Here is a 14,006-nt window from a genome sequence, read left to right as displayed (position 1 = left end):
AGAGTTTAGGCCTTCTGTCAATAAAAATCCAATTGTCCCATGCATAATGATGTATCGGGCTCAAAGAGCCCAATTTAAACCAAATAGTACCATACTTTAGGGTTTTGCATCAATAGCTCAGCAACTGTTATTAACAAGAGCCCTAAGTCATGCAACTCAGTAAACAAGTGATCCTGATGATTTGTGCTGAGCCATCCTACGAGTTTCCTCTGCAGCGATTTAAGAAAAGTTAGCAAGCAGAAATGCACAATAGCAGGTGTACTTTAAAGCGAGAAGCCTGGACACCCACATGCTTGTATTACAATACAATACAACTTTATTTATAGCACACTTTGAAACAACAATGTGGCCCAAAGTGTGGGGGGTTAAAAAAAAAATGTATGAGCATTTTGTATTTTTTTTAATTGTTTTTCAGTCATGCAAAAAAAAGCATTTGAATAGATTGTATAATCTCTCTCCAACTACATCATAACTATGTATTATATTGGGTCATCATGACTGCAGCAAACGAACACCACATGGCATAAAAGAGTTTGAAAATTGCACGGACCTGATGTAACCAAATTATTCTTCCTCAGTCAGTGAGTGTGAAATCAGCTGGACTAAACTGTAGGACTGTGTTACTGCACCTGTCTGGCAAGCATCTTATGCATGACAACTCCCCCTGACTTAGGTGACCGTAGATTATTTATGCCATCTTTCCAGCTGGGCAGACTCAGATGTAGTCAGCGCAGAGGTTTGCTCAGTGCAAAACACATCACATTTCACGCTTGCACTAATGTCATTCTGCAAGTGAAGAGTAGTGAGAACTGGCAGGTGGTGTTTACAAATGAGAGCACCCCGAACCACAAGCCACCCTGACACCAGATGCTGATTTGATTATGCGGCGGCATGTAAGAGTGTATGAATGTATGTAGCAGGCGAGGTGGTGCATTCAAAGTGGATTAAGTGAAACAGAGATGACTGTCGCTTTAATTTATCTTATTTTACCCAAACTGAACTGTCATGTTGGAGATTGATGGAAGACTTTGACGTCATGGGAGTGGTTTCATGATGAGATAAAGTGTGTTTCTCAGTTTGAAATTATATTTTTTAAGATGAGACCTTCATGTTGTTTTATCTTTTTGGGAAGTTTGGTAAATATTTTATTTTCCGCAGGTTTAACATGTGATTGCTTTCCTGGAGGTGCCGTTTGTGTTGCTGCTGTTAAATTTAACAGGAAAAAAAGCACACAATGTCAAAATTTTACTAATGCTCATGGCACAGACATTGTTGCTTTACTGATGAGAACTGTAACTCAATGAATTATTATTTTTGAAGAGCTTTCTAGAAATGTGTTGATTTTTTAATTTAAAAAAGTAGATTTAATTAACTTTGTAATAAAGCAAGTGATCCACATGCAAGTAAACACAACACATGACCATTTCTACCAGTTCTACAAAAATCCTTCAACATTTTGTACTTAAGAAAGAAAGAACACATGGAGACTTCATCAACGACATCATAATATGAGCAAGCAGCTCAGGTTAAGACAGCACAGAAACATGGTTGCCATCACTTTGTGCCCCGCAGTTCATGTTGAAAAATGTCTGACATATATGATGCTGTGAAATGTGCTCATGGTTCTCTAAATGGTTACAGATTAAATGTAACTTGCCCCGCTTTTGATGATCAGCGCATCTTGATTCAAACTTTGCTGCACAGAGATTTCTCTTATACATCCTTCATTCCTGCCAGAAATAGTGGCACAAATGTTCTCCTATTGCTTTGTGACAACATGATGCTTCCACATAAAGAAAATGTCATTAAAACCCCAGCAATCCACTCACACACAAAGACATATAGAATCAGCTAAAGAACAAACTCCATCACAACTGGGAGGACAAAAAAGCATAAAGACACTAAAAAAACACAAAGTTGCATGTTTTAAAATGAAAATACAGCTTTTTTTATGATTTGATGGCACTCACTGTTTACTTTTCTTATTTAGACCAGTCGCTGGTATTCTACTGGTATCTTTGTGTACAGTCATGTAGAAGAAGATAAAAACTACAAGGCCATATTCAACATTTTCCTATCTTTAATGGCAAGCGCAACTGAATGACAGATGGTAAGAAGTTGTGGCACTGCTGAATTTTATAGCTGATGGTCATAAGCAGTAAATGCCTGCATGACTAATGCATTAGATATGCACTTTAAATGGAACGTTATTTGTTCTGTGATTCATTTTTTTTACTCATAATCACAAAATGCCAATCTGATGCTAAAGCAGAAAATGTGTATATTACATATGTGGTTGATGTATCTGATTTTAACATACAGACAGACAGAAACATAGATAGATAAATACATAGATAGTATTCTCTTTAGGGGGACATTTCTTATTTTTTCAATCCACTTTAATTACTAACAGATGCACACGTAGCTTTGACAGCCCGTAGCGGTTGCACCAGTCAAATCCAAGCTCCTAATCAACTTTGTGTGATTTAACGGGGCATCCTGAGTATTAGTATTCTGGAGCTGGAACTCTCTTGGATTCAGGCTAGGATTATCCAAGCTTTTAACATCTTAGCTAAGCTGGTTAACACCTGTTTTTATTGACATCTGAACACCATCCGAGGCACCTCTACCCCTGTGATTGTACAAGATTTTTTCTTGCCCTTCCTCTTTACTGGTCCCCCTCCTTCATTTAGGCTATATCCTGCACTTATGGCTGTTTTTCTCACAGTATAGGTATGTGTAGAAAATCAGCAGCTTCCAGAAGGATTAGAAGGAAAATCAGTACATTTGTATTACGCTACATCATGGGGTAAGTCACAGGCTTACACAGTGATGCAGTTTTGCCGAGGTTTATGTGTGTTTGTTTATACACACGAGCTGCAGTTAAACAGCTCCTTGCATAATTTATATTTTTGTCCAAATGATTTGGAGTAATATGCCAACAATGAAAGAAAAGAGGCTCTCTATTATGTCTTTATTTAACATAATTTGTCTGGGACGCAATTTTATCTCCGTAGTGCAGTTTCGTCAAAAAGAAATAATCAGCCAATTGAGACAATTTGTTCCTAGAGCCAAGGAAATCATCAGACCTCTGTCTTTGTCATTTTCAAAGTGCTTTTCCAAGGTCAGTGGGGGAAACTTTGAAGAATGGCTCAGGATTTGTGTAAATCATGAGGTATGGATCCTCTTAAGCGTTACAGGCATTAGAGCTGAGCCCTATCAATGATTCCATTAACCTAAATTCCAGACTGGGCTCCATAACATGACCATATTAACCTCACGGATTTTACCAAGCTCTTGATCCCTCGCTGTTTAGATTGTCAGAAGTGAATGGTCGCCCACGTTCATCTGGTTTGTGGTTGTTTCCTGCCCTGGTCTGGGAATTATGTGTAATATGACCCCATGGTTATCTTGAGCCTTTATGTGTCCACATGTTTTGTGGTTATTTTTTCCAACCCTGTAACTGACACAGAAGCTGATTTGGAGATGATAAGGTCTTTATAAGGACAAGGACAGAATCCCAATCTGTCGATTTTTACCTTTTCTCGATGAACAATAGCCATTTCAGGCGAACAGCGGGGAAACAAGCCGAGAAGAGAAAGAAACCAGTGTCTGCCTTCATTAGGACAAAGGGAGGTTGAGCAGGAGAGCGTCTGACAAGCCAGTAACGCCTCATTGTCCCTGATCTCAAGTTTCATAAATTTCTACGGCTCTCGTTAACGGACGTGTCGGCAACTGTCACCAGGCGCAACTCGTTATCTCCTCGATGCCGTAAAACGCTGTAATTAACATTCAACAACTGTAACCGATCCAGCATTGCTCCTCTCTAGCTGATAATTGCCACACTATTGTGTTTGCACATAAGTGGGCCTTTTGTGTGTGTGCTTAGGGGAACACATTTTTCTTGTTTATTCTGAAAGTAAACAGAGATGAAAAAGCTGTGCATCAGTGTGTAAAGGTGCACAGTTTCCTTTATTTCAGCACTTATTGAGTTCATGTCATTGTACATAGAGTCTTCTCAGCTTTTCTCCGCAATCTGGAAGATATCTTGAATGAAAACTTTGTATTTAGTCACATCACAAATTTAATAGCAATAAATTGCTATGTTCATTTTTTTTTTACTTTTATCATTTGTCGATAAGTCATGCATGAACAACGTAACTCTTAAATCATATCCTCCATGCACTTCATCAGATTGAACCTATAGTTGGAAATGTTTTGCTTCCACACTGCTATCCAGTACCAATGACACATTGGCAGAACTTATTCATTCATTCATTCATTCATTCATTCATTTTCCTAACCGCTTAATCCAATTCAGGGTTGCTGTGAAGCTGGAGCCTATCCCAGCAGTCTTCGGGCGAAAGGCAGGTACATCCTGGACAGTTCGCCCGTCCAATCGCAGGGCATTGGCAGAACTTTCTGTGCTTATCCCTTTTTTTCCCCTTCTTTTTAAAGATCGGATTTTGTGTCACGGTTTCTTGTAGATATTCAACGTCGTCAGCTCTGTTTTAGAAGGTAATGCTTTTGTTTTCCCCCCAGCTGCTCCTGCCTGACCTTACCAGAGCAGCAGCCTTCACAATAAGGCCTTATGAATAATTGGTCTGGGTCAACTGATACTCTCTGGCTCCACACTATGCTGTCATCTACTCTGCCTGGGCCAGCCAAAAACCAATGAACTGTGTGCAATTCTGCTCAATTGAATCAGTTAAAGTTGATGCAGCTCTTGCTATTTGAAGGTAACCGGCTAGATGTAAGTTGATATGGGCTACCCTTGAGGCCAAGTCCAGAATAGGAGAAGGGATGTCAAATTAGCAGTGTCACAGGGACCTCGTTTAGAGGCTACCACGGTGGTCTGTCACAGATATACAATCACCTGGTGCTTTATCTGTATGCTCCTGGCTCCGTATTTCAGTCTCTGGGGATTAGAGCAGTGCCAGGGTAAGGTTTCTGAGAGCCAAGACAGCCCCAGGAGGACAAACAAAACCAAATGGTTGCATAGTGTTTCTTGTCCTGGTTTCATGTTCAGGTCAGAGGAGATGTAATGCAGGTGTTTGGGGCTTCAGGTGAGTATCTACAGGATGGGCTCAAAGCTTTATCATCAAACGCACTATATGCTTGTCTATTCTCTCTCAGATTGTTCCATTTTGGGTTTGTAAGAGACGTTTACACAACAGGAAGTGTCATATCAAAGTGTTTATGCCATCACAAGCTGCCAGAGCAAAATCACTGGCTCTTAAAAGTCTTTGAAGACTTCTGAAAGGATAAGTACCTTTTATTCTAAAATATATCTTATTGTTGCTGATGGGGTAGGAGACACCAAAAAACATGCTGGGCTATTATTGATATGGTTTTATACCCATTTAACATGTGAGAGTATGTGTTTCTGTCTCACTGATCAAAATTTTCCATCTTGCACTGGGAGAATCTAGACAAATGAACTTTTATTTTTATTTCAGAAGATGAGTGTCGGTTTGTGTCGGGCTGTGGCTTAGCCCTAGATACCCTGCTCTTTTAGCAACATACAGCGCCCTTTGTGGTTTTACACGTTTGCACAATAGGCACGCACACTGTGGTTTTTCTCACATTTTCAAAACGGATCACCACTAACGACACTGCAGTCACTGCAGTGTGAACTCTCACTGCTTCTTCTCCTTCCTTCCTGTTAGTTTTTTTTTTACATCAACACAATATCATTATTATAGATCAGTTTTTCTTCACTGAGACTTTTCATGTACACCTCACGCACATAAGGTTTCATATTACTGTTTTTGCTGCTAGGACGTCGGAGCACTGCTTATTTTTGACCAAATAACAAACATGTTAGCCGTGCTTAGAGTGGTAAAAGATTCCATGCTTCTGCTCATTACAAAGTCAGGCCATAGAAGGAGCCAGCTTTCTTTTAAGGTTGTTTTTAGCATAATATCCTTAGGCATAATAAAGTATCAATGTCAGCTGATGCATGGTGAAGAAAACAAAGACACGCTTTCAACTAGAGTGCTAAATTATATGCCTAATTCATTTTCATGCTCATATTGGTTCTAATTTGGCCTACAACTTCAACAAGACTATCAGAAGCCTTTGCACTCTCTTAATTGGACATAGATGTGGAAAACTTTGTTTCTGATTGTGATAAATTTAGTAAATTGTACAGATGCTGGCACACCATTGGTGCACAAAAGGTCCTCTTACTGGCAGCATTGATAAAGAAGAATTTATTCTCTTCAGGGGGGTTTGCAGAAATGATGGAAAGCATAAACAAGGAAAGTGTCATCATATGGCATTTTTTTATTAGATTGTTAAAGATAGATCTAATTTTGATTTGGGCTAATGCGAGGAACACTATCACCCATTGACTAAGGGTGTCTTATGACTTACTTGACGTACTTCGCTCAACAGTCTTGTGCTTTTACTCTGCAGTCTCAGTTCAGAGACTGGGCTAAGTGCAGAGATGGGGTCATTTGAAAATCCTTTGCAGTCCCTGTTCAGTTCTTGAACTTCAGCACCCCACCTCCATCCTTCCCGTCAACTCCTTGAAGTTGAACTATATTAGGATCTTCTAGAGAGCCTTAAATGAGTCTGCTGCTTCTGTTTACAAGCTATTCAATCACTCTAAGTACTAGTGGCAGACTAATTTTCTTGGAAACATTCGCCACAGTGCCCCCTGGTTCTTTACATGCACAGTATTTATCATATAAAAATTTGGAAGTATATGACTTGCATGTTTTACTAGCTTGTCCTAGAGCTGGAACTGGTAAAACGCTGTAAAATGTGTGCAGCAGTCAAAATAGGACATAAAAATATCCCAGAATAGTGTGAGATTTACACCCTGTCAGTGGGAAGTGGTTACTTTTATAACACCATTCCACTGAAGATAACATCTCGCAGCTTACATCAAGTCATCGGGTAAAAATATGACATTTGTTATTATTTCTTCTTTTTTTTTGCTTGTTTTCACACACACACACACACACACACACACACATGCAAAGCCATTGTGTACTGCAAGCAACACCCCAGAGGAACAAAGGAGCCATAGTGTCAGTTTATTTTTCAGCATACATTGTAATGCTTTTAGAAATACTGCAGTGTGTCACCTCATATCAAACATTTTATAACTGCACAGTGACTGTGTGTGTGTGTGTGTGTGTGTGTGTGTGTGTGTGTGTGTGTGTGTGTGTGTGTGTGTGTGTGTGTCAATGTGTGAGCGCTCTGATGATCTCAAACCTGTCGACTATTCTATTGAGAGCTGGTTTTTCTGCTCGTTTTTTGCAAGGCTATGAGAAAATTAGCTGAGCTGTGAGGTAGCTTGTCGCACCCTAATGTAACATTAAGCAGGCTTACTGAGCTCTGGCAGGACTGATCACTGTTGTCCACCTTACTGTGCTTTACATCTTTACATTTATATTTACACGGAGTCATTTAGCTGACACTTTTATCTTAGTGAGTTATCTAAAGCATGACATGCTTTGCGCTCAAGTTGCAGGTCACGAGTCATATTTATAAGCTGACATGCATGCAGACATTTTCAGGCCATAGTTTGTGTGTTACCTTCAGTTAAGTATTTTGTCAAATATTTCTAAAAATTGTATGGTGCAGGGCATCACACGGACATATAAAACAGATATTTGGGACTCCTGTCTGTCATATATAATATGCAATTGTCAGTGTCAGTCTTTGCAGAGGTCTAATGTCAATTCGTAAGAGCCTCCAAGCATCGTTATAAATAGCACGTTGTAGGCTGAGTGTAAGCATGTTTTTAATCATTTCTGCTCTGTCCACACCTCCTTCCAGCGTTGCTCTTTTTGCTTTCTGACCTGACTATTTACCCAGCATCCCCCTCTTTAATGAGGAGCGTTCCTTCATCGGCCATGTTTATACTGCAGACAGGATTAACTCAGCTAAAGACTTAATGCACAAGCACAGTCACCCCATGGTCTGTTTGCTGTTTCCAGGCCACACATTGACATGCAGCTCGGTCAGGCTTTCCTCTCCTCCTTCGTTGTCTGCCTCCCTGGGCTCCCTTGTCCTCCACCTCCTCCTGCTCCCCGTCCTCATTTTGCCTGAATTAATTGAGTTCTCTTTTTTTTTTTGGTGAGAAAGCTTGCAGGAGGACTGTGTTTGGATAGAGAAGAGTGACAGAGAAGGAGAGAGACAGAGGAGGATTGGTGGCAGAAGCCTAGGGGGCACAGCTCTCCCTGAGGTAGACAGTCACCCGTTTCCTTGGGGATACAGAGGCCCCTCCACTGCGACTTATATCTTTATCCTCTCAACAGTCATCTCTCAGCACTTTAGGGAAAATACCCATGGGCTAGAGATCAGGGTCAGGCAGATGTGTCACTTCATCCCCTCTGTCTCAGGGGAATTTTCCACCTAATTTGAGCTCTTTGTATCCAGAAGGCTAAGAAGTGCACAAAATGGAAGTGCTGAAATAACATAACTTCTGATAAATGAATAAATACACACACTATTACCATAGTACATCGTACGTTAATCGTATGTTCATACATCAACAGCCAGACTACAGTTGATGATTATTTATTTGTTTGTTTGTTTATTTATTTATTCATTCATTCATTCAGTATCCTAACTGCTTAAACCAATTCAGGGTCGCGGGGAAGCTGGAGCCTATCCCAGCAGTCTTTGGGCAACAGGCAGGGTACACTCTGGACAGCTTGCCAGTCTGTTGCAGGGCTATTTATTTATTTATTCATTTATTTATTATGTATTTATTTATTAATGAAGCTAATGCTTTTACTGTTATGCTTAAGATAAAGTGGACTTTGGAACACACCATTCTGAGACACACTAATTTTACAGTTTTGTACAACATGTGATGTCATGTAATAAATCACAACCAAAGCACCAAATATATCACCCAGGAACTAAGTGTGTTATTTCTATGGAAACAACCCAGACACAGGATTTGAGAGTGCATTTTGCCTTGGTTGCAACAGAACAAATATCTGAGAGTGAAACAGCAGGCACGATGTGCACACGTGGACTCCACCTTGGCCTGAACCCTTTCAATTATAAACCATTACAACTTCTTCCTTTACAATATTTATGTAGAAGGAGATAAGTCCATCAGATGTCTTAGACTGCTGTAAGTTGAGACAAACACTTGCCGAGTTGTTACAGCCAATCACCCGCCTCTATTCCTCAATGTCACTGCCTTAGCGCTCAATAATTCAAAGCTTGGCGGTAATGAGCTCCCCGTAGGCCCTGTCCCCAAGGAGCTTCCCCACTGTGCCTCTACTGTAATGTAGTTATATCTCATGTCAGCTTTCAAATCAATTACATTTTTATCTGATGGCTAAGTAATTGCGCTTGATTGAGTTTTTGGCACGCCAGCCAAGTGTGTGGTTCCCAAACTCAAGCCAGACAAAACAGGAAGCTTGATCAAATGAAACTGTATTTCATCCTGATTGAGTCTGCCTGCATGATAAGCACAACTGTAATTATGATGATAATAAAAATAGCTAACTGTTTTCTCAGCTTTGTTTTTTTTTTCTTTTTCTTTTGTTTTTGTCCCTCTTTGTTCACCAGAAGAAATTTTACCCGAAAGACAATGAACAATGTTTACTTTGGTCAAGATTCACAGACAGATTTGATTGTTTGTAGCTTGTAGAGTTCGCTAAATGAAATGCAAACCGTGGATTTAGTTCTGAGTTTAAGCTCCAACCAGGTGTTTCCGTAGAACTATTAACTGCTTTGTACACCGTGACGGGTGTGTGATGAATTGATGAATGCACATGGGGAAGGAGGGATGAATGACTACAAAGAAATTCACATGAATGGATGGACGAGAGGACACACAGATGGAAAGATGGATAAACACAGTTCATGCCTGGATGGACAATGGAATTATTTCATATAAGAGATATTGGGATAGATGAGGAGGAGCATGCTGTGGTTAGGTGCATCAGCGACTAAATGGTGATGAATTGTGGCTGCTGTCAGCAGCACTAAGTATAACAGACATAGTAAAGCAGCCGGGCTCATCCATAATCAGCAGACACAAATGATTGTCTTCATGCCAGGAGAAAATTTCTCTGGAAATAAAGCACTCAGAGTATCTGCCAACCTGTCTCCCTAGCCTCACTTCATCATTTGTTTTCTTTTTATATCCCGTTGCTGTTGGTGTTCTTGCCCTTTAACTCTCTTCACTTGTTTCATCCTCTCTTCTTAAGGCCCTGCGTTTCTCTGACTCGTTCTCTCACTCTCTCCCAGCACTGTCTTTTGTGTTAACAACCTTCCCTCTTTTTTTTTTTTTTTTTTTGCATTGGGGGAGCCACTGGGTGCACATCTACAATCTTGCCTTTCATTTCATGGCTTCTGGAAATGGATGTTTTACTGCCTTCATTAAGGCATGCAGCAATGCTGTGTTTTTCCTCTGAAGTTTAGCTCCATGAACCTCGCCATTAGAGGACATTATGGCCCAAGATTTCAAGGCACAGTAGAACACTGTATAATTTGATTAGTGTTATTAATCAAATGGAATACTGCTCTTTTTTGCACCCCCCCCCCCCCCCCCCCCCCTCTCTATCCCATCCTCCTCCTTCTCGCTATTCCACTTCTACTTTCAAATGCTTTAAATATTCCCTCCAGTCTTCCTCCTCGCCCCCTTTCCATACACTCCTCTGGTTCCTGCACAGCAACACACACACAGATAAGCTGACAGGTCCTACACCTTCCGTTTTAAAAACAAATGATTTACCGCTCTTTTTTTTTTTTTTTTTTCTCGGCCTCCCTCTGCAGCTCTTTCTCGACACCTTCTGAGTCATGCCCCCTACCCCCTCCCTCCCATCTCTCTCTTTACCAAGAACATAAATCAATTGAGATGAAAGTTCCATAATTGTGCTTGCTGGGAGGGATTTGAGCAAAATTGCACTATGAATTTTTTAAAGGGAATTTTTACTAGCTGTTCAGCGAGACTTGGGCGGCGAAGGAAGGTGAGGCCACAAGGATTTATGGTCCCGGATTCTTCATTACTGAAGTAATTTTCCTGCAAATGATAGTGCAGCACCCTGGAGGGGGGAGTGCTGCCCGCCTGGGAGAGTACAAACCTGCTTAATCTCTTGTGGAGAGAGAGCAGCTCAGAGCACTAATATCATCTGTAAGGGACTGAGGCTCCATTTGTTAACATCTAAACCACAGCCAGTGTATTTGTGACGCATAGTAATTGATTGCTCAGATTCGTTCCAAGAGAAGTGATGCAAGTTGATTTCATTACCAGTGATAGTTGGTTTAAATTGCTGGAGGAAACAAGATGGTTTTTTTTGTATGTTATGAGGTACTTTGTCCCAAAATCTGTATATAGTACCTTTTTATATATAATAGTCTAATTGCAACAGTTGACAACACAGCTGGATGGATGCAAGAACTGCAGGAGTCTTTTTTCACTAACACTTTCTCCTTCTTTTCTTTCAGTTCTTTTCTTTCTGTGGTTTCCATCCTGTTGTCTGTTTCAGAGGATCGTTTGTCCAACTCATGCCGATTTCCACTCGCTGCCATATTGTTTTCTTCATGAAGAATCTCTACCTGCCTGTCTACCTTTGGTCTCTCTTCCCTCCTCATTTATCCCTTCTCAGTCCAATATGGCTGATGTTCTGTCTCCATCTCTTTAGGTGCAGCCAGCAGCAGTGGCCCTCCTCAAGGTTAGTGCGTCCATGATGCCAGGTCTCATTCTGTACACTGCCTGCTGTCCAGTCAATTTTACAGCTCACTAGTTTGAGAAGCAGAGGAGCTAAATCTGCTGCAAGAGGGAGAAAGACGCAGAGCGTATAGGAGGAAGGGTGAAACAAAATTATTGTGCGCCCTGTCACTGACTGAAGTGGGTCTCATTCAAGGCAAACTAACAACTCAAGACAATTAGTCACTTCTTACTAGGATAGACCTGAAACTTGCTTGAGTGCCTGAAAGACTCTGGCAGTAAAGTGTATAAGCAACGCAGCTCCAGGAGCAGGTCAGTGGAGAGAAGAGCGATGAAATGAATTGGCTGGAGCTGTGCTGGAATGGTTCATTTCTTTGTGCCTTTTGTGTACAGAGATAAGATGGAGTACTACTCAACGATCTGTACAAAGTACTATAAGTTAACATGTTTATATAATTCTCTTTATAGGCTCACTTATGACTGTGGAGATTTATACGCCAGTTGTAATTTCCATATTGATGTAAACAGCGATGGGTTTTTATGACAATCTTTAAAATGAAGGCGGCATCTTTTTACATTCCATCTACGAAGCGTGCAGCTAAAGATGAGCCACATAACTTCAGCCACCACATGCTCCCGAACAAAAGTGACGCATGACTAAGGTGGGTGGTGCGTGGAGGATCAGGGAGGGAAAAGAGAGAAAAGTTTGTACTGGGCCCTCTGCAGAGACGCAGCGTGACCAATTGAGGTGAAGGGGATGAATAAGGCCATTCATTGGGCCTAATGAAAGAGCTCCTGCTGGGCCTTGAATGAGGGTGGGCCCATCTGCACCACATAGGCGTGCACAAACCAGTGACCTCGAAAATTACCCAGGAAGCACTTCAGGACAGTCGCCCCAGCAACAGGCTGGGGTTTGCATGGTAACCAGCCGCTTCAATCAGTGCCTGGCAGCATCTCACACAGAGCAAATTTCTCTTTTTGTATTGAAAGAAGTCCGTGTGAAATCAACTTCACGGGACATCCTCCAGTTTTTTTCTCAAAGGGGGAACAGCCAATGATTGTCCCTTGTGAAAATGTTGAGCAGGTTCTCATCTCGCTTTTTTTAAGAGGTGAGGGATGCTGCCCTCTGCTTTTTTTTAATCCTCATGAATCTTTGCAGTGATAAGTAGATTAATCAGGTTTACTAGATGTTCAGGAAAAGATTTAAGAGGATTTGAAATAGATCTGATTGTAAAAATCACAAATGTGAAGAGAGATTCCTTAAGTACCCCTGTGTACTGGACATTAAGTTTACAAGCATCCATAGGATGCAGTTCATTGAGCTTTAGCTATTATAGTTGGTTTAATATATTCAGCGTTGATGAGCCAGATCCATGCAGGTCATTGAAGTTCCATTCCTGTCTTCGCTCTCTCTCATTGGAACTTTTGACAGCATGAAATGACAATCCACCCCTGCACGCATCTCCCACGTCAAAAAGTAATGAGATTGTGCTGCTGGAAATATCACTACAAAGCATCAGGCCTTTGCTCGGGTCTGACTACACCTTCAAACAGCGCTGCCTGCCAGCTCGCCTGCCTCGTCTGCCTGCTGCAAAGGAAACGAACAAAAACAATCAGAATCAGAGACAGAGAAACGGCAAGAGAAGCTCCCCATGCTGAGACAAACGAACACGCCAGGGCCTTTCATCCTGAGAGTGATTAGCCATCCGAAACGTTTTAAAACCCCACTTTGAGTGTGTTCCTCAAACGAAAGAGTTCCATTGAGGAGTGGTGGAGAGATGTTTCTCACTGGGAAGCGCCAGTGATCTAGTCTCTAATTGTGGCACCGCTGACAAGGCTGGTGTGTCTCAGAGCTTTTTAAGCGGGGCTTTTTAAGCGGGGCTTTTTGCTGCGCTCTTGTTTCCTTCCTGTCAGATCCACCACCAAAGGCACCTGCGAACAAAAGGGCCCTACAGATTCTGCTCCCACATCCAACTGCCTGAAGCTTTGTGCATGAAAACAGGCCTAATCTAATGCATTAATAGTCCCTAAAGCTAGCCTTATGTGACTAAAGCTAGCCTTATGTGACCAGAGCTAATTCATTTCTATGTCTCTCTTATGTTTTTCATATATCATCAATGACATTTCATAAATTATGTTAAAATTCTGGCACAGTGGCAAAAATATTACCCATTTTCTGCAGGAAAAAAAACAGGACATAGTAGTATTTAATGTTTTTAAGCAGCATTAGGAACTTTTCTTTCACTTCTTAGACACCCGATTGTTAAAGGTTTAGGGATTGGGATACAGGCAGTTTGTAGAATCAAAATGTCAATGATGGTAGGGGAGGAAAAGTGAGAGTGGTGGGGGG

At 41.2% G+C, this 14,006-nt stretch overlaps 1 protein-coding gene across 5 annotated transcripts in view; it reads left to right on the top strand.

Annotated features, from left to right (window-relative positions):
- fbrsl1 (fibrosin-like 1) overlaps positions 1-14,006 on the top strand; it is a 276,833-nt gene that overhangs the window by 166,541 nt on the left and 96,286 nt on the right. For 4 of the 5 annotated variants that reach the window (XM_079251044.1, XM_079251041.1, XM_079251043.1 and 1 more), the window contains exon 5: positions 11,631-11,660. The exons of the other annotated variant lie outside the window; for it this stretch is intronic. In XM_079251044.1, coding sequence (XP_079107170.1) covers positions 11,631-11,660 — 30 coding nt within the window. The remainder of the gene's footprint in view (positions 1-11,630; positions 11,661-14,006) is intronic. 5 annotated transcript variants of the gene reach the window in all.

Source organism: Telmatherina bonti (genome assembly GCF_933228915.1).
Source record: "Telmatherina bonti genome assembly, chromosome: 13".
Taxonomy (NCBI): domain Eukaryota; kingdom Metazoa; phylum Chordata; class Actinopteri; order Atheriniformes; family Telmatherinidae; genus Telmatherina; species Telmatherina bonti.
Note: the sequence above shows the minus strand (reverse complement) of the source record. Positions and strands in the feature narration are given on the sequence as shown.